Here is a 19,451-nt window from a genome sequence, read left to right as displayed (position 1 = left end):
AATGGTTCATTCGTGTTTGAAGCCTACGACGACGAAATCGCAAGCCTCTTCCTTCGCAGCTCCACCAATGCACTCCTGCCCACAACAATCGTCACCAATACTGCGCCCAACAGCAGGGGTAGCATCTGGAACAATGTCAATCCGATCCAGTACCTCACCGCCAGACCCTCCAACGCTGCCAAGGCCGCAAACAGCACCAATGCTTTGGATGACGGTGTCTGAATCTCCGGCTCGATAATGCCAAGAGCACCGAGCAGGAAGACCCAAGGCACAGCAGCAGTGACGATCGAGGCAAGACCGCTGACTTTGGTGCTGGGCATCGTCTCGGTCGGTGGAATGCCGAAGGTGTGCTTGTGCTCGGGAAGGCCGTGGAAGCCTTGTTCTCGTTCAGCCTTCTCGCGGGCGGAGAGAGAGGAGGAAGCTGACTCGAGTGCTGCATCTACGAGGCTGGTAGGTGGGGTGAGCGAGACAAGCGGCAAAGAGAGCGGTGAGTAGGCGCCTTCTGAAGCCGAGTTTGCGGGGAAGTTGGCGATGAGAAGCGAGAGTGTCAGTGGCGGCGAGGCGCGGAGGAGGGGTGCTGGAATCCTATCCGTTCTCTGTTGCGAGTACGAAGCACAATTTACGTGAAAGAGGCAGGATGAAAGTCAGTGATACACAGCAAGAAGGATGGATGTTGACCAAGTTGCGGAGGAGAATGCTTACCAAGTTCCACGAGACCTTTCCATTGCTAGGCTTGACAGTGACGGGCCAAGCATGCGAAGGAGGATCAGATTCCTTGCCATCGGCTGCAAGCACGACGAAGGCCTGATGAGGTACATGCTCCTTGCCGAGTGCAGGACCGTCCTTGTTGGCCGCCTTCTTGCTGGATGCGTCCTCAACACCAAGGCTGAAGGTGAGTCGGATCACATCATCGTTTTCGAGCTGAGTCGGGCCGGAAAGATCGAATGGCGCTGTGTTTTTAGAGTAGTCCGACTGTGTCGAGAAGTCCTTGGAGAGTCGAGAAGAGCCGTCGACCGTGGAGAGTGCAAGCTTGGCCGACTTGAGGACGTAGCTCAACTTGGGTTCAGAGAGTGCTGCATTTGACCCGATGACTAGGAGCAGGCTGAGGACCAGCACAGAAAGGAGAGACGCTATTGACCGCATCTTTGCTAGTCTCGCAAATCGAAACCGGAGAAGGGTGAGATGAGGTGTTGGGATGATTCGGTGAAGGAAGGAAGGCTGAAATGCAAAGGCACAACAACAAGATGTCAGATGTCAGCTTCGGCGATGGCGCGTGCACGCCAGAAAAGGTGTGCCGAAACAGCCGTCTCCGCTCTCGACTGCCAGGGTGGAAGCCAATTCTTCTAAATTACAATGGAAATACGTGCGCTTGCACACTTCCCTGCCGAGCCTGAAGCTTGATGCGTGCACCTCTTTGACCCTCGGATCTCGCGATCAAGTCAGGTTGGGTTGTCATTGGTGGTGCTGTGAAACAGTCGCCACACCTCGTCGCATCAATTTGATACAGTACAGTAGACAAATTCAGCCGACTGGTGGGTCAGATCAAAGGTGGCTAAAGGCCCGCGGTGGCACTGTCGACTTCGCGATGCGTCTTATATGCAGTGATGTGTTGTAACGCCTGGGCCTTTTCTCGTGCGAATACATGCCGCACGAGAGCGTTCGATTGGAAGCGTTTGAATTGGCACCTTCTCGTACGAATAGCTGCCGCACGAGTGAATTCGAATTCCTATCGTTGCTTTGTACGCAAGCTAGTCGGGTAGCACATTAGGGGGTTTCAATTTTTTTTTTGCCCTCGAAAACTAGAGTATTCCAATACTCTAAAATCTTAGGAAATTGATGCCCCCAAATGTAAGTTGTGTTTTTAGAGGGTTAATTTTCGAAGCCAACAAAGAGTTAGGGTACGAAGTGTCGGCCGGAAGATGAAGCAGTTCCGGAATCCGAACCACCTTGTAGCTCCACCATCTTTGACACTCTCGTCGCACAATCAAGGTAGATACAGTCATTATTGACACCATGGGTTCATGCAAAACAATCTGTGCAGAAAAAGTGGAGGCATTCGCGCGAGCAGATCAGGTGCAACATCAGGTGCAACATCAGGTGCAACATCACATGAGTGAAAACTCAGGTCCAATTTTGAAAGCACTGCCGCATGAGTATTGCTGAAGCAGTGTTCTCAAAAACTAGGGTATTTGTCAAAATAGCAGAGCTTACGTAAGTAATGAATATCTGACGCAATTGAAAACTCAAAAAAAACCTGAGTTTTCGAAAATAAAAAAGTATTGAAAACCCCTATTGAAGCAATGAGGGAGCGAGGGTATTTACTCCTGAAGATTACGATCCAGTAAGATACTAAAGGATGACGCAGAGCCGATCTGGTCAGAGGCCCGATCTCACCAGAGGTCGGGTACAACCTAGTCCCGCTCGTTGTCAGACCTCGTCATTAAGTTGGATGTACCCACACCTGGCGTATGCCACCCAGTTTGTATATATATCATGCGGGGAGCTTGAGGCTCCCGCCACACTCCTTTCATTAGTCAATTGAGTATACACGTTCCTGTCTTAAAACAGCAGTGACATCGTGCTCCGACTCTCACCGATCGCCAGTCATCGGGACCCGCGCGATCCACTTTTTCTCAAGACGTATATATATCAAGCTGAGAGCACTAGGCTCTCGCCACGTTCGTTCAGTCAATTGAGTATATATGTTTCTGCCTAAAACAGTAGTGACATCGTACTCAGACTCTTCCCGATCGTCAGTTATCGGGACAAAACTTCTTCACATTTCAATATTTACAGCTCGTGCAAACCAGCGAGAGCGTCTGAGCTGACCTTGATGACATGAACTGATCCCACCGACAAATCCTGGTTACATCGTTTTTTTCCGAATGCAGAGCTTGTCAACACTATATTCCCACCAAGAGACCAAATAGCCTCCCCATCGCTCCCCGCCAATTAGCCCCAACTTCGCCACCAACCCATGCTCCGAAGATGGGAAGGGGAGGTGAGGTGGAGAGGGATGGGAGCCAGTGAGGCGAGGCTTGCCTATGTAATGTCGCCACCGACGAGGCACGAAGGTGACGTAAGTCGACATAGCAAGAGATCGATCAGATTGGGTAGTATAGATCCGACGATGAATCAGGCAAAGACAATCTGATTGTAGATCGTCTGGAGCCAATGCTACGAGGATCGGGGACAACAGAGCCCCACTTGTTGTCATAGCTTGTCATTAAGTAGGATACTCCCACACATGGGATGCGCCGGCACTTTGTATATAGATCAAACGGGGAGCTCCAGGCTTTTACCACACACTTCCTTCAGGTCAATATAGTATAGTGTTTTAGCTCAAATAGCGTGAACATTAGGGGGTATCAAAGTTTTTGCGTTTTTAAAAACCCGGGTTTTTTCAAGAGCGCGTTTTTCAAAAAAACGCAAAAGCTTACATAAGCTCCGCAAAGGGAAAAAAAAAACCGCGTTTTCAAAAACGCAGCTCAGGAGGCGTGTTTGCGAAAACGCGGTTTTTTTATCACTCCACATCTTCTCTCCTTTCCTCACTCTCGTCACACTTTTGCTCACTCCCTCTTCCTTGCGCTCATTCAACATGACCTCCTCCACTGATGATTCTCATTGTTATGCCAGTCCACTACACAATCTGACAGGCACTCTCTCTTCTGCTGTTCAATACAACTCTTCTCACCACCATATGAAACATTACATTGTGTGAAGAGGAAAGCAAGATATAAGCAAGCAATGGGTGATAGCGACGAGAGCAGGACAAGTAACATATGCTCACTGTTAGGTTACGTCTCTTATCGGCCGTATAATTTATGTTTCATATGATTACTGTTAGGTTACACCTCCTTTCGGCCGTATGATTCATGCTTCCTATGCTTACTTTTAGGTTACGTATTTTATCGGCCGTATGATTTCATCGCATTTTTGGAAACCCGCTTTTCCTTGGGGGGGTTCAAATTCCCTCCAAAAACGCGCTTTTCAAAAAACCCGTGTTTTTAAAATCGCAAAAACTTTGATACCTCCTATTGTGCTTAGATTGACATCTCCCGATAAACGACGTCAAAGAGCCAAATTCTTCAACATAAAGAAGTAGTGACATCGTACTTAGACTATCCCCGATCGCCAGTATCGGGACCTAAACCTCCAACATCATAATCCTGTCTTCATGCTCGCTCTCGAGTGGTCGAGTAGGTGACGCAAAAGCTCGGACAGCACCAGCCGAGACGACCAATGTCAGCTCAATCATTATCTTAATTCGAGTGGCACGACTCTCGGTATCAATCGATCTTTGGCTGCAAAGGGTAGACTGAGGGATCATCTTCATCAGAGCTGGAGATGAAAACTCGAAATCCGGTTCAGACACAGTGTTTCGGTCTCAGAATATGGATCTTCTATTGATGACGATGAGCTGTCCACAAAAAATTCGAAAACTTCAAAGTGATGTAGAGATGTTCAGCGCAAAAAGTATGACTGAGCTCATCACCAAAATTACGGGTAGATTTGCTCGAGAGGGACGTGCCATCGGGGCTCTCCCCAACAGAGATTATGCCGTTAAAGCTATTCCCTGCCTTGATTAGAATGTCGTAGCATCGAGTTTCAGGATTGAATTTCGAATAGCGGAAGTTGGTGTCACCATATGCCAGATAAGTGATCTCGAACGGTGTCGAGGGGTCGCGTACGGTGAAATCTATGATGGCATCAGCAGCAAAAGTGTCAGTGAGCCTTCCTCTAGCTCTTCAGATTCACGATGGCCTTGGAGACCCTACCTCTAGCAGTTTCGTCCATGAGCAAGATCTCTTGTGTCATGTTGAGTGGTTCGAGCCACGGTTCGATGTTTGTGGCCTTGAGTGAGCCATCACCTTTATGAGTGAAGCAAGGCCCTTTCCCAGGAAGACATCGGGCTTTGTACTTTTCGGCATCGATCTGCAAAGGTGTCAAGGTGCAATCATAATCCTGCAAAGGGGGGATCTCCTGCGTAAGTGGTCGAGCTGATGGCGATCGATCCAAATCTTGTGTTACCTGCGGGCCGGGGCCGCCCCATTGAGGCATCTTTGCAGACAAAACTGCAGGAAAGGTCTGGAGAGAAGTGAGTGCAATGAGGGTAATCGAGAGCATTGAGAACAATTCAAAGCATGGGGCCATCATGGTTCCTGCGCCTCTGAATGGTAGGCGGAGGGTAGACACTATCTTTTGTAGGTAGTAAGGATGAGTTGAGACGCTTATAGCTTGTTGGGACTGTCTCACTCAAAAGCGAGGAAGGACCGACCCTACACAGGACTGTTCCAGAGCGAGCAGAGCGAACAGAGCGGAATCGTAGCTTGAGCACGGTCCGGTTTGTCATTCGTCCTTGTCACAGGTGGGACCGAACGAACGGGAACGATTGCAAGGCAACCCTGAAGCGATTTTTCCCCCCTGTTTAGACCCTGCCCAGCAACTGAGGTGGAGTTGTGTCGCAAAGGAGACAACTGCTTCCACTCAATGTACGAGCGTCGACAAGCACAAGGGGCTGCGAAAAATGAAGCCATGACTATGGCTGAGTCCCGCCGTACCACAGTGAGGCGAGACTTGCCTATGCGATGTCGCCACACTTCACTTCCTTGGCTTCATAATTGGGTTTACAGCACTGAACATGCCTGCACACCATGATTGGGCGGTTGAAGGCACAAGAACCAGTGGGCTGTCCCACCGATGCCGGATGTCGGCGGGCCATCCTACCTCGTTCGTCTACTACAGGTGTCCTAATATCTGCTGATAAGACACAGCTCAACACAGAAAAACAGAAATCCGTCTTATCTCTCACTTCCCAAGGAGACATCCCTTTTCGACTTCCAAGTACTCAAGAACGCATTGGACATGCTCGCACTCAAGTCACAACTCATCGGCGTCGCTCTCGTGCTGGCATTCTGTGCTGAAACCCTCTATGCAAGGAATGGGTATAATAACAAGCACGTATGCCCACCCCGCTCGAAGGTACTACCTCATAACACCGACTACAGGAAACGATGCGAAGCTGAGACTGGCCCTGACGGTGCCGATCCCAAGTGGCCTTGCTTCACCTTCTGGAGCGGAGATTTGAAGGATGTGATCGCCGATACGTCTGCTTCAGGCAAAGCTCCCCACGAATTCCTCCTCATCAAAGATGGCTACAAGTACGGTATGCATCAAGTGCATGGGCTCTCACTGAAATTTGACTCCCGGTACTAACTTTCAATCTGACTTTCTCTCTGTGATAGACTTTACAACTGTCGACCCCACCAAGGACTTCAATGTGCAGTGGTACCAAGGGAGCGTTCAGATGAGCTATTCCGACTTCGACAAGGAGAAGGGCTGCTTCAAGATCACGCTGAAGCACTATGATAACGATAGTCTCCGTATCTGGGTCTCTGCCGAGAACAGCAAAGAGCGAGATCTAGACACCTGGAATCGTGGGGAGACGTCCACGACCCTATGCACAAAGTGGGTCCACATCCACATCAAGTCCGATGGCAAAAGTCCTTAGGACGTGTGAGCGGTGAGACCATTCCCGCATTTCTCGTATGATATAGACTCTCAAGATGTACAGCTTCTTCTCATCGCCGAGACGCACGTAAATCGACCTCTTCATACAAATCTCACCTTTGCCTGATGAGATGTCTGCACAAAGTAGTCGTTCCGCTCAAGGATGTGAAGCAGTGTGCGGTCTGTCTACGCATTAGAGATTCAGCATCTGCTGCTGCTGTGACACAACCTTGTCACGACAGGACAACAGCTGGTAAGATCGAAAGGGCTCGTGAGGCTCGCCATCCCAACAATTCGAAGCTCCCTCTTTGTTCAATGATAGCAACTCCTACCTTCCCATCCTACTTAGCTTTCGCCTTCCTCCATCTTCCAGTACCAATCATCAAGTTTGCTTCCGAAATGAACTCACTTGGGCTCATTCTCCTCCTCAGCACTCTCAGCGCCCTTTCTGCGGCCTTTGCCCAAGACTGTCCGCTGAAGTTGACCCCAATTCGCCCTCGCAACTCGGACTTCAACAAAGCTTGTTCTGCCAATTCCGCCTCCAAGTCTCCTTGCTTTCATCACGTCTCTGGCTCGCTTCACTAGGTCAACGCCACTTCAACTTCCTATCCAGGATTCGATCATACATGAGCCCCTATCGTCAAAGACGGTTTCTTGACAGACTTCACCTTCGTCAACATTACTGCGAGTTATTATGTCAATTATACGGAAGCAGGCATAGGGTTGCAGTACCGACCCAGCGCCAGGGATAACTGTTTTCATCTAGTCTGGAACTACAATAGTGATAAGGCCTGGGACTGGAAGATGAGAAGGGCTTTGGCAAAAGGCGGAAAGAAGTTATTTGAAACAAGCGATGCCAGTACTATTCCTTTCCAGGTTTGCGATCGTTATGTTGATCTTTGGTTGGAGAAGGAATGACGATGTGACAAGAAAGCTGGATCCTGCAAAGGGGCTTGTTTCGGCTGGCTAGGGCTTGAGCATGATGCATTTATGCCTCTACCTGTCCCATACTCATCCGTTTTGCGCGCCGACGGAGGATTGTATACACCATACTTTCTCGAGTGCTGTCATGCTCGGCAAGTGACTCGCATTCATCTTTTCTTACTACTGCGACTGGTTTGCAGGACTCTATCCCAATCTCATCCTCGTACCTGTCCGAATTCGATCATTGCCAGTTTTGTGCACCACCATTTGTGCCCGCAATAGGACCCTGAAGCGGCGAGACTAGGACAGATCTTTGATCCAGTCTGACCCACACAAAGCTGTTAACCCGAAAAGGCCGGGTAGCACATTGAAGCAATGAGGGAGCGAGGGTATCTAAGCTTGTGCAAACCAGCGAGAGCGTCTGAGTTGACCTTGATGACATGAACTGATCCCACCGACAAATCCTGGTTACATCGTCTTTTTCCGAAGGCGGAGCTTGTTAACACTATTCTCCCACCAAGAGACTAAGTAGCCTCCCCATCGCTCCCCACCATTTAGCCACAGTCTCGCTACCATATGAAGCTAAAATATGGACAGTGCTCCTTTCTTCGACCCACCAAGCTGACGACAACCCTTGTTCCACTTATCGAATTACAGTAAGATTGCGTCACGCTACTCAACTACCTAAAAAAACCTTTCGTGCTCATCCGTCCTCATTCCCCTCCGGATCTTAGAGCTCGGTTCCTCCAAACGAAATCAAGATGATCTCAATCTGCCTCTCTTCCCTCCTCCCTGGACCTGAGCCTCCTCAATGCGTTAACCACCTCCGCCAAGGATTGCTCAATGATCACCGGATCGAGTGACAGATTTGGATGGTAGGATGCAATTTTATTACGTGTGGCGACGATGGACGGTATGTAGAGATGAAGATAAAATTAAGTCTTGTGTGTTTTGTGTGCCTACCCTGTGGACGAGACTGAAACATGCAGGGACGGGGCCCAAGGCCCCAGCTCCTCCTCCTTGGGCATCGGACAGTCGATATGCCGATGCCCATCACGATAATCGGCCTGATGTGGGCCGATACGCCGCATAGGCCTCCTACACTTCTGCCGCTATGTTCCTGTTCTGCAGACGTAATTGCTAGACTATTTGTGTGTGATCATAGTGCTCACGAGCCCTTTCGATCTTACCAGCTGCTGTCCTGTCGCGACAAGGTTGTGTCACAGCAGCAGCAGATGCTGAATCTCTAATGCGTAGACCGCACACTGCTTCACATCCTTGAGCGGAACGACTACTTTGTGCATACATTGCATCAGGCAAAGGTAAAATTTGTATGAAGAGGTCGATTTACGTGCGTCTCGGCGATGAGAGAAAACTGCACATCTTGAGAGTCTATATCATACGAGAAATGCGGGAATGGTCTCACCACTCACACGTCCTAATAATATTTTTTACCATCGTACTTGATGTGGATGCGGAGCCACTTTGTGCAAAGTCTCTTGGTCGTCTCCGCATGATTCCAAGTATCGATGTCCCTGCCATTACCATCCTCGTCCGCGACCCAGATCCTCAAGCGTTCGTCGCTACCCCTTTTTAGTGTGATGTCCTTGCATCCGGTTTTATGATCGTAGTTAAAGTAGAGGAGTTCAGCTCCGAACTGGGGATACTTGATCACGAAGGACTTAGTAGCGTCCTTTATTGTGAAATCTGCAGGGGCATTGAAGACAAAAGGTCAGCATCTGCTATTAATTTTACGGCTGAAGGTGAAACAACTTACCCTTCCTCTGTTCGTCTTTGAAGAAGAGGCTCTCCTTGACGTTCAATTGATCAACGAGGCCGCAAACGGCCACGGCAGTAAAATCGCCAGACCAGTTGACACATGTTTGCGAACAAGAGCTGAGGGCTGGGCCCTCAAATACAGATCTCCCAAAACTCATTTCGAAAGTTCTCCCTCACTTCTTTCAAGATTCAGACAACCTTCGAGCAAGATGACTCGAGCTTCTACTTCCGCTGCCAACTTTGGCCTCCTTCTGGTAGCTTTGGTTCTGATGCTTCACTCTGTTGTGGGCGAGCTCATCCCTAGACATGTCAGTCACCTTCTCTTTGCTCGCCAAGACAGCATTGATCAATGTTTCCTTACCAAGCTTGCTCCTAATAATAAGGAGAACGAAACACGCAGCGGAGACAAAAGTGACTCCAAGCATCCTTGCTTCACTGGAGAGTGTCGACTCAAGCTTCAGATCGCATATATTTTCCCGATTCCATGTTCCCGATGTAATCCGCCTACGATCTGTGCTGCTGCGGCAATCGAATCTTGATTGGCTGTTGGAATACGCGCCTGAATCGGCTCCGAGCAGAGCGCTTGCAGCATGTTCGAATTTTGTTCTTCCAGTGCCCAAACGAACCTTCTTCTCTTCTCTCTTCATACTACTTTTTTTTTCTTTTTCTTTTTGTTTAGTATACCTTGGTCACCGCTGGTATCATCTTTTCACCACCACGACTACCAACCCCATCTACACTTTTAACAAGATGAGCTACGTCGCCAAGGACAAGGATGTCGATGCTTCGGCCCCTGCTGCCAAGATCCACAAGATCCGCATCACCCTCACTTCCCGCAACGTCAAGAACCTCGAGAAGGGTAAGCACCGACTCCACGCCAACTTTCCTAACATGGTCGTGCATCGATCATCAAGCTGACATTTGTCGCGATATCTTCTATCCTTTTTGCATTTTGTCTTGTTAGTCTGCTCTGACCTTGTGAACCGATCCAAGGACAAGCAACTCCGCGTCAAGGGTCCCGTTCGTCTCCCCACCAAGGTTCTTTCGCACACCACCCGAAAGTCCCCCTGTGGTGAGGGTTCCAAGACCTGGGACCACTTCGAGATGCGCATCCACAAGCGTCTCATCGACCTTCACTCCCCCTCTGAGATCGTCAAGCAGATCACCTCGATCTCCCTTGAGCCCGGAGTTGAGGTGGAGGTTACCATCCTCTCCTCCAACTAAGCGTGCGCTCTTGCTCTCGCTATTGTTGTGAGGAGGTTTGGAGGATGTTGTGTCCGTTACGTTTCGAGTGCTTCTTTAATGTTGCTTTCAAACGGGTTTCAGCGATCAGGTGTCAGAATCGATGGTGGATACGTCTTTACTGTGCGTGGTTCATACTCGGTTTTGGCGCTGTTCGAGGATCGCTGCCCACACACTTTGGCCTGCAAGAGTCTTTTTACGAAATATCACAACACTCCTTTTTCTTCCTCATCAACCTCGGCTTAGAATGTGCAGACTGTGTCCTCGGATGTGGTGTAATTCAGCGTTGGGTTGTGCATCGTGTTGCAACTGACGCTAGGTTGATTTGTTGTTGCAGGTGTCAGAGAGCATGTTACTTTTTCTTGTTCTTGTTCTTGTTCTTCTTGCCTCCGCGGCCTCCTAGGTTCGGCGTGGTAAGAGTTGCTGGCCTTGTCGGAGTGTTCGCTCCATTAACTTTGTCCTCCTCTCCTTCGTCATCATCCGCTCCTTCGTCGTCTGCCTTATCATCTGCTCCTTGCTCCTCTGATTCTTGGTTTCCTTTGGTTGACTTGGGCTCCTTGGCCATTTCCGCCTTTTCGTTCGGTTCAGCAGCGGCCTCGTCCTTCGCTTCTTCCGCCTTTTGCACCTCTTCAGTCTGGGCAGTGTCTCGAGCTGATTCGTCCTTCGTTGAGGTCGCTTCGGGCGCAGCCTCCTTAGCAGCTTCAGCCGTTGTGCTATCCTCGGTCGTAGGCGCCTCGTTACTATTATCAGCCGAAGCAGCAGCAGCAGCAGCGGCGGCGGTAGCAGCAGCTCGATCTCTCTCCTCTTTCCGCAGACGAAGCTTTTCGGCCAAGCTGAACTTCTTTGATGCTGCTCCCGAGGCGGTGGCTTGTTCTGGGGCCTTGGTCGTGTTCTCTCTTGCCGCCTCAGCAGCTTCTTTAGGCTTTGACGTCTCCTCTTCCGCCTTGATCTTTGCTTCTGCCTCTGCCTTTCGCTTTTCCTCTTCAGCCTCAGCCTCGGTCTTTGCCTTTACGGCTTCTTCTTTTGCCTTGATTCGAGCAGCCTCCTCCTTCTCCTGCGCTTTGGCTTCAGCTGCCTCTGCCTCTGCTTGAGCCTTCGCCTCGGCTTCTGCTTCGGCCTTTGCTTCTGCCTCGTCCTCAGCTTTGACACGTGCTGCTTCAGCTTCAGCCTTCGCTTGAGCTTGAGTTTCGACTTTGGCCTTCTCAGCTTCCGCTTTCTTTCTGGCTTCCTTCTCTTCCTCAGCCTTTTTGCGCTCCTCCTGTGCCTTGATCCTCGCTTCTTCTTCAATCTTCGCTTTGGATTCTGCTTCCGCCTGTTTTCGAGCTTCCTCCTCTGCCTTGGCTTTGGCCTCGGCTTCCGCCTTTGCTTTCGCTTCAGCCTCGGCTTTCCTCCTCGCCTCCTCCTCGACCCTCTTCCTCTCTTCTTCCCTCTGCCTTGCTCGTACCTCAGCCATCGCAGTCGCCTCCTCAACAACCCTCTTCCTCTCCTTTGCTTCGCCCATTCTCCTCTTCTCCTCCTCCCTGACCCGTGCTGCCGTCTCCTGTATCCAGTGCTCAGCCTTACCCCGCACCTCTGCACTACTCTTCCCTGCTTCTCCATCCTTCAGATCAAACACTTGCGTTTGGACAACTCGTAGCGTCCATGATGCAACTGACTGGTGCCACATCCTTAAAACTTTGCAGAGGATAACACTCTCCCTATTCCTCGCCAGCTCGGTTTGTAACGCATTTCTTGAGTCTGGATCTTCGACGTGTTCGAGGATCGTTCGTGTGTGTTGGTCGGCTAGCAGCCGATCAGCGTATGGCGTGTTGTGTTGAAGTTTGGTGATTGTTGCAGGTACTCCTTCCAACAGTCGTTCTGAAATCTTTGCAAAATGTCGATCGAGCTTTTCGAGCAGCACCACACCCAAAGAGGTGGGTGCGAATACTTGAATGGCATTGATCCATTCCAGTAGCCGATTGAGCAACTTGGCCAGTAGGGGATAATCAACAAGTTCAATGTTTGGTCTCGATAAATCTACGTAACCGCCTTCATCACCCGCATGGGATGACGGGGTGTAAAGATCCTTTATCGCCGACTCGGGGAGTTGAGGGGAGAGAAGCCATCGGGAAGGCAATGACCCATCGGCAGCGGCGAGGTGATGGTCAAGTTGATCGTTCAACCAAGCAAAAGATTGGTCTAGGGAGTAAGAGAGAGCTTCTAACCAAGTCGATTCTATCGTACTTAGCGAAGCCGTTGTTGGACTCTGGGTGGACAGTAGAGAAGGAGCGAGGAGAAGTTTACCAAAATCGAATCCGAATCGACTGAGTGAGGCGGAAGCATAGGAAAGTTGGGTATGAACGTTGTTATACAGCTCAGCCAACGTTTCTAAAGATCCGGAATCGGAAGAGGAGCGAACGCGGTTGGTTGCAGAGACGAGCTGGAGTGAGACTGTATCGCGTAGACGCTCGAAACCGGAGTGTGCGAAGGAAGAGATCAGGAATGATGGTGTTACCATCTCTGACTTGCTACTTTCGGGTTGAGTCTGGGAGGAAGGAGCATCGTCGATGAAGAGAGAGAAGACCATGCTGAGTGAATCTGCCATTTCCTCGGGCCATAGATCGATATACCTCCGGAGGTAGGTTTCGCTGGAGAAGGAAGATGGTGAGCCGATAGCATCAAGCGCGGAGTGGAAGGATCGTATTCTAGCCTTGAGAAAAGCTAGGCAGAGTTGGTTTTCTGTCAGACCGAGCTCAGGAATGAGTGCGCTCGATTGGGGTGATGACTGGACAAGTGTGTTGCAGTCTGGAATCTGAGAAAGGAGAGAGCAGATATGATTGAGTTTGCGAAGGACAGTGATGGACTTGCGAGCTGCTGGAAGCTTCAATCCGGTCCTTGAAAAGCTTGCAATGAGGTCCGCTTTCATATTGGCTAGATGGGAGAGTGTTTCGAGGAGAAGGGAGAGATAGATGCTTCTCTGGCCAGCCTGCGCATATGCAGGATCCGCTTTGGTCTTCGAAGTGGCGACTGACGTTGGCTTGAGTAGAGCTGTAAGATGTTCTGTGAGCTGTATCGCTTCTGAGTAGTGTGCTGCCTGTACACAAGTGTGCACTAGAGGAGGAATCTCGAGTAAGTCGGACAGATGACCTCGCTCGTACTGATCTGCGACATTCTGAACCCGTTGACGTTGATCAAGTACAGGTTTGCTGGCATCGGCGAAGGCATCGACGGCTTTGTGCAGGTCTGGTAGGGTATTGTTGATTAAGTCGGCCAGGTGTGTAGCAAAGGTATCGAGCGAAGGAGCGAATTGCTGCTCGGCCTGATGGATGTCGATAAAGGCGTCTGTTTGGGAGATGCAGAGCTCGGAGAGCTGCTGATGGAGTGCCTCTGATTTGGTGCCAAGTTGCTGAGGTTGATTGCGAAGATCAGAGAGGCTGAAGTTGGAAAGCGAGCGAATGTAGGATGCGACTTGCTTGGTGGAGAGCGCTTCTGCTGAGATGGGTGATTCAGCGTGTGAGGCGGCATGGTGGATCAGGGAAGTTAGTGAGCTCGGAGGCTGGGGCGCAACCATCTTTCCGAGGAATGATGGATGCACAGATGATTTGCTGGTCGGGAGAGGCAGAGGAGCAAGAGACCGTCGAACAGCATTGACCCAAAAGTGTTGGCCCGAGTTCCGAGCTTGCGAACGCGTCGGAACCTAACATTCTTGTCGGGCACCAAAAAACCAGTGGCTATGAAAGGGTAGAGGTCGAGACTGCAGACTGGACATGTTCGGCCGTTGGAGAGACATGGGGTAAGCTGTCAACTCACAACACACTCGATCTTCTCAGAGCGGGGTAACCACCACAACACATGCTGAGAGCTGAGAATTGCTGCGCTGTTGCTGTCTGTGACTCGAGTCCTGTTTGACTGTCGGACAAGAAATAATTTTGCAGTTGCAACACGCAGAGTTGGCTTTCTCTGTGCGGGTTTAAGCCAAACAAGGCGGGCAAAACAAAGCGGGCAATTTCGGTTAAAGCTCGATTCAATAACCCGACTTTTGTAGCCGACTTTTGTATTTGTTTCTTCTTTCACGGCCGGTGGCTGAATCCGTTTTTGGAAGCTGGCAGGAATTTGGAATACAATCTTGTTAAGGAAGGGCAAATATGGTCCTTTCAAGAACAAGACAGGCGACAAAGCGTAGGTAAGGGAAATTCAAGAGCAGCGGAACAGAGAGGGCGAAAAAAAGAACTGCGCTGCAACTGCAACTACAACTGCAACTGCAACTGCACTTCTTCTCAAGGGCGGCGGCGAGGAATGAAGAAGACCTTGGCTTGAACGAGTCACCAGTGAAACACAGAGCAAGCAGCGCGCTTGGAACCCTATATCCTCACACCCACCACCAGTAAGCTCCTATTGTATCGGACTCTTATCCGTAGACTCCCTCCCTCGCGCCACCTAACCTCCTTTCTCGTTACTGCCCAAAAAGAGTTGATTCGACTCTATCGCACTTCTTTGCAACTTTCAACTCCACCGAGCTCATCGTTGCCACCTCAAAGAATCCTCAAGGAAACCGAACCTAGAAGCACCCCTCAAAAGCGCTTGCTCTAAGCACGTAACATACATACATATACACACACACACACACACACACACACACACACACAGAAGCCTGGATCGCCATCATGACCAGCTTCGCCGTGCAATTCGCACGTCAACAGAGACATGCCTTTCAGGCTGCCTCCAAATTCTCCTCTTCCGCTGCTGCCTCGACTTCTAACATCGTCGCTGGCTCCGCTTCCGCTTCCTCTTATGCTTCCACACCCACAGCCTCAAGAGCCTTCTCCACGGCCCGCAACAACCTTACCCGCTCTGCCCAGCTCGCACGATCGCACCTCACAAGACACATCTCCACAAACCAGCCCAAGGAGCAAGCTGCTGCCCAACCCGCTGCTGGTGTCCGACCCGAACCAAGCCCTGCTTTCCAGCAATCCCCTCAAAACATCGCTCCTCTCTCATCCCGCTACGATGCAAATGCACTCGATGAGTCGTTCGTCGGCATGTCCGGTGGTGCCATCTTCCACGAGATGATGCTTAGGCACGATGTCAGGCATGTGTTCGGTTACCCTGGTGGAGCTATCCTTCCCGTGTTCGATGCTATCTACAACTCGAAGCACTTTGACTTTGTGCTGCCGAGGAGAGAAGATGGTGCGGGACATATGGCTGAAGGTTATGCTCGTGTGACGGGTAAGCCTGGTGTCATTCTTGTTACTTCCGGTCCTGGTGCCACCAACGTGATTACGCCGATGCAGGATGCCATGAGCGACGGTACGCCGCTTGTTGTGTTCTGTGGTCAGGTGGCCACTTCGGCTATCGGTTCCGATGCCTTCCAGGAGGCTGATGTCGTTGGTATCTCGAGATCGTGCACCAAGTGGAATGTCATGGTGAAGGACATCGCCGAACTTCCTCGTCGTATTAACGAGGCTTTCAAGATTGCTACTTCTGGTCGACCTGGTCCTGTTCTTGTTGATCTGCCAAAGGATGTTACAGCGGGTATCCTCCGTCAGGCTATTCCTTACAGCCAGACCCAGCCGAACATGATCACCAACCTCCCCTCTCGTCAAGTCGCACGCAACCGTCGAGGTGCTACTTTCCAGCAGAACTCTCAAATCCGTTCCTCCGAACAAGACGTTCTCACTCATCAACTCAAACAAGCCGCTCGTCTCATCAAGATCGCTAAACGACCCATCATCTATGCTGGTCAAGGTATTCTTTCTTCCCCCGATGGACCTAAGCTTCTTGCCAAGTTGGCTAAGGAACACAACATTCCTGTCACCACCACTCTTCAAGGTCTTGGTGCATTCGATGAGCTCGATCCTCTCTCGCTGCATATGTTGGGTATGCACGGTTCGGCGTATGCGAACTTGGCAATGCAGGATGCGGATTTGATCATTGCCCTTGGTGCACGATTCGATGATCGTGTGACCGGTCGTGTTGACAAGTTTGCTCCTCACGCTAGGGCTGCTGCGCTGGAGAACAGGGGTGGCATCATTCATTTTGAAGTGATGCCCAAGAACATCAACAAGGTCGTTCAGGCTACTTGTGCTATCGAAGGTGATGTTGTTGCCAACCTTGGTAAGCTGATGCCTTACCTTGAGAGCAAGGCGCCTGATCGTAACGAGTGGCACGAGCTGATTAAGAGCTGGAAAGAGGCATACCCTTTCACCTACGAGCCATCCAAAGAGGGCGAGCTGATGAAGCCCCAGGAGGTGATCGAAGCACTCGACGCCGCCGTTGCCGATCAGAAGGACAACGTGATCATCTCCACCGGTGTAGGGCAGCATCAGATGTGGGCCGCTCAACACTACCGTTGGCGTTACCCCCGAACCTGGGTCTCTTCCGGCGGTCTAGGTACCATGGGTTTCGGTCTTCCCTCCTGTATCGGAGCCAAAGTTGCCGCACCAGAAAAGATCGTCGTTGACATTGACGGTGACGCATCCTTCAGCATGACCGCTATGGAACTTGCTACTGCCGCACAGTACAATATTGGAGTCAAAGTCCTCGTCCTCAACAACGAGTTCCAAGGAATGGTCGTCCAATGGCAAGATCTTTTCTACGAAAAGCGCTACTCCCATACCGAGATGCACAACCCTAACTTTGTCAAGCTTGCAGAAAGTATGGGTGTAAAGGCGATCAGGTGTGATAACTTCAAAGACCTTCCAGCAAAGATGAAGGAATTCATCGAATACGATAACAACAAGCCCATCTTGTTCGAAGCGAGGATCACCAAGAATGAGCACGTGTATCCTTTCTGCCCTGCAAGTGCGGGATTGCATGAACTGATCGTTCATCCCAGTTTGAAGCCTATTCCTAAGAAGAACTAGTTTCGCAATCGTGTTTTTATCGTTTCTCTTTGCAATTGATGGCGTTTTGTAGCTTCTCTTCTCGAGTGTGATGACAGCGTGTGCGTTTGTGAGATACGTTGAAGAACGTGCTTCGATTCGCCGCCTGCAACGCCGAGTAAGCGAGGGCGATGAGGTGGACGGAATGATGTCAGGAGGGATTTATGTCGGGAATCGGGCCAAAAACCAGACATCGATCGGCATCGGGGTGATGAGTGTCACACAAACCCACCGACACGAAGCCGAGAAAGACACGCGGCAAACTCTTTCCCCACAGACACATAGACTTTCCCATTACACCTCTCTCGCTTCAACTGTCATCTGACACCATCACCGCCGACGGTTCTACAGCCTCACCACGAATGTCCTATCCCGCTTGGAAGCTCTGATCCACTGCTGCAATCAAGGCAGGGCACAACATAGCACGAACTCTACATTCTAATCGAGCTCAATCTTTGCAACACTTGACAAAGGATCATGACATCTACTCTGCAATAGAGATCGTTATTGACATACACAGTAGCAAGGCAACTTGTCTAAGCATATCGTCCGATAGCAACCTCGGGGTTGGAGCGGAGCAATGTCGGACCAACCTACAGCATCATCCTCCTCATCAGCGGGTCGTCCATCACTTGACGGCCCATCCTCCACCACCGCTTCCTCCTCTCAACCCACACCAAACGGCAAATCTCACGATGCCGCCTCATCCTCCGACGAAGAAGAAGGGAGTTGGCCTCCCATCACCGACATGTCTCTCGCCGAAATCAGCACCGAGCTGACCCGCGTCCGCGAAGAACGCGATACATACGAATCCCAGTACCGATCCCTCCTCTCCAAACTCACCACCATGCGTGCTACCCTCGGCGACAGACTACGTCAAGACGCAGAAGAACTAGATCGGCGAGAAACTCAAATTGAAACCCTAGGTTCCAAAGTCGACGAACTTACCACCCTTACTACCACCCTCCAATCCGAGTTGGTGACTGCACATGAAGAATCAGGACGACTCGACCAGGAAGTCACCAAATTGAGGGCGGAGGTAGGGGAAGGAAAGGGGAGAGGTGGAGAAGGAAGGGAGAGAGAATTGAGTGAGTTGTTGGAAAGGGTGAAATTAGATGCTCATGGTTGGCAGTCTGCTTGTTTGGAAGAGAGAGCGAAGAGGGAGGATGCAGAGGCGAGATTAAGTGAAGCCCAACAGGGTGAGGAACTGGCGAGGCAGGGAGAACAACATTGGAAGGTTTTGGCGGAGAGAGAGAGTGCTTCTGCTGCAGAACTCAGTGCTGTGTTGGGGGAGTTTCAGTCTAGTCAAGAGTCTGAACTGCAACGTGCGTTAGGAGATTACAGGTCTCAGCTTGATTCTCTCTCTAGCTCACTCGCGCAGTACAAGAGCAGAGCAGAGGCGGCAGAGTCCAAGTTAAAGGAAACGGAAGACCTAGCCTCACAATCCGAGAAACTCGCTGGACAGGTAAAAGAGAAGAATCTGCTGATAGGAAAACTTCGACACGAGGCAGTCATTCTCAACGAACACCTCACGGAAGCTTTGCGGAGGTTACGAAACGATCAAAGCGATAGCAACGTAGACAAACGGCTAGTCACCAATCTTTTGATTCAATTCATCACAACACCAAGAGCAGACGGGAAGAGGTACGAGATGCTGAACCTGATAGCGGGGGTGCTCGGGTGGAAAGAAGAAGAGAGGGAATTGGCCGGGTTGCAGAGGTCTAGTGGTGGTCAGAGGAGTGCCAGACCGTCCATTTCGGCAAGAAGCGTGTCGGGGATAGGAGGAGCAAGGGAGATGAGGGAGAGGGAAGGGAATGTAGGGGGTGACGAAAGCTTTTCGAATCTCTTTGTTGAGTTTTTGCTAAGTGAGGCTGAGAGAGGGAAGGAGGGGAAAGGCGGGGACGGAGGAGAGGGAGGAGGAGCGACTGCGCCTAGTACTCCAAGCAAATTGTTGAGTCCGACAAAGTCTCATTTTGGCGGTGCTAGTGGGCCAAATTCGCCTTCGAAGAGTGAAGCTGGAGCGAATGGCGATGCGGATGGTGCGAACAAGAGTGGTGGTGGTGGATTGGGGTCTTACTTTGGGTTGTCACGAGGGAAGAAGTGACTTTGCACAACATCGTACTACATATTGCAACC

At 50.6% G+C, this 19,451-nt stretch overlaps 8 protein-coding genes across 8 annotated transcripts; 4 read left to right on the top strand and 4 right to left on the bottom strand.

The window, feature by feature from the left end:
• Positions 1-23: 23 nt before the first annotated feature.
• Positions 24-1,143, bottom strand: UHO2_04000 (uncharacterized protein; the record flags this gene model as incomplete). The annotated part of the gene is made up of 2 exons (XM_041559957.1): positions 24-596; positions 703-1,143. 2 exons carry the CDS (start codon positions 1,141-1,143, stop codon positions 24-26), a joined length of 1,014 nt encoding a protein of 337 aa, XP_041415891.1.
• Positions 1,144-4,403: 3,260 nt separating this feature from the next.
• UHO2_03999 (uncharacterized protein) lies at positions 4,404-5,154 on the bottom strand (the record flags this gene model as incomplete). The annotated part of the gene is made up of 2 exons (XM_041559956.1): positions 4,404-4,699; positions 4,779-5,154. 2 exons carry the CDS (start codon positions 5,152-5,154, stop codon positions 4,404-4,406), a joined length of 672 nt encoding a protein of 223 aa, XP_041415890.1.
• A 711-nt stretch (positions 5,155-5,865) lies between these two features.
• On the top strand, positions 5,866-7,095 carry UHO2_03998 (uncharacterized protein; the record flags this gene model as incomplete). The annotated part of the gene is made up of 4 exons (XM_041559955.1): positions 5,866-6,166; positions 6,246-6,468; positions 6,753-6,763; positions 6,833-7,095. The coding sequence occupies 4 exons, from the start codon at positions 5,866-5,868 to the stop codon at positions 7,093-7,095; spliced, it is 798 nt and encodes a 265-aa protein (XP_041415889.1).
• Positions 7,096-8,872: 1,777 nt separating this feature from the next.
• On the bottom strand, positions 8,873-9,371 carry UHO2_03997 (uncharacterized protein; the record flags this gene model as incomplete). Its single annotated transcript, XM_041559954.1, has 2 exons — positions 8,873-9,141; positions 9,212-9,371. The coding sequence occupies 2 exons, from the start codon at positions 9,369-9,371 to the stop codon at positions 8,873-8,875; spliced, it is 429 nt and encodes a 142-aa protein (XP_041415888.1).
• A 592-nt stretch (positions 9,372-9,963) lies between these two features.
• UHO2_03996 (putative 40s ribosomal protein s20) lies at positions 9,964-10,437 on the top strand (the record flags this gene model as incomplete). Its single annotated transcript, XM_041559953.1, has 2 exons — positions 9,964-10,072; positions 10,178-10,437. 2 exons carry the CDS (start codon positions 9,964-9,966, stop codon positions 10,435-10,437), a joined length of 369 nt encoding a protein of 122 aa, XP_041415887.1.
• A 370-nt stretch (positions 10,438-10,807) lies between these two features.
• On the bottom strand, positions 10,808-14,005 carry UHO2_03995 (uncharacterized protein; the record flags this gene model as incomplete). The annotated part of the gene is made up of 1 exon (XM_041559952.1): positions 10,808-14,005. One exon carries the CDS (start codon positions 14,003-14,005, stop codon positions 10,808-10,810), a length of 3,198 nt encoding a protein of 1,065 aa, XP_041415886.1.
• Positions 14,006-15,098: 1,093 nt separating this feature from the next.
• Positions 15,099-17,297, top strand: UHO2_03994 (putative acetolactate synthase; the record flags this gene model as incomplete). Its single annotated transcript, XM_041559951.1, has 1 exon — positions 15,099-17,297. The coding sequence occupies one exon, from the start codon at positions 15,099-15,101 to the stop codon at positions 17,295-17,297; it is 2,199 nt and encodes a 732-aa protein (XP_041415885.1).
• A 598-nt stretch (positions 17,298-17,895) lies between these two features.
• On the top strand, positions 17,896-19,419 carry UHO2_03993 (uncharacterized protein; the record flags this gene model as incomplete). Its single annotated transcript, XM_041559950.1, has 1 exon — positions 17,896-19,419. The coding sequence occupies one exon, from the start codon at positions 17,896-17,898 to the stop codon at positions 19,417-19,419; it is 1,524 nt and encodes a 507-aa protein (XP_041415884.1).
• Positions 19,420-19,451: the final 32 nt, after the last annotated feature.

The sequence above is a fragment of the Ustilago hordei genome, assembly GCF_900519145.1.
Source record: "Ustilago hordei strain Uho2 genome assembly, contig: UHO2_contig_07, whole genome shotgun sequence".
NCBI classification, from domain to species: domain Eukaryota; kingdom Fungi; phylum Basidiomycota; class Ustilaginomycetes; order Ustilaginales; family Ustilaginaceae; genus Ustilago; species Ustilago hordei.
Note: the sequence above shows the minus strand (reverse complement) of the source record. Positions and strands in the feature narration are given on the sequence as shown.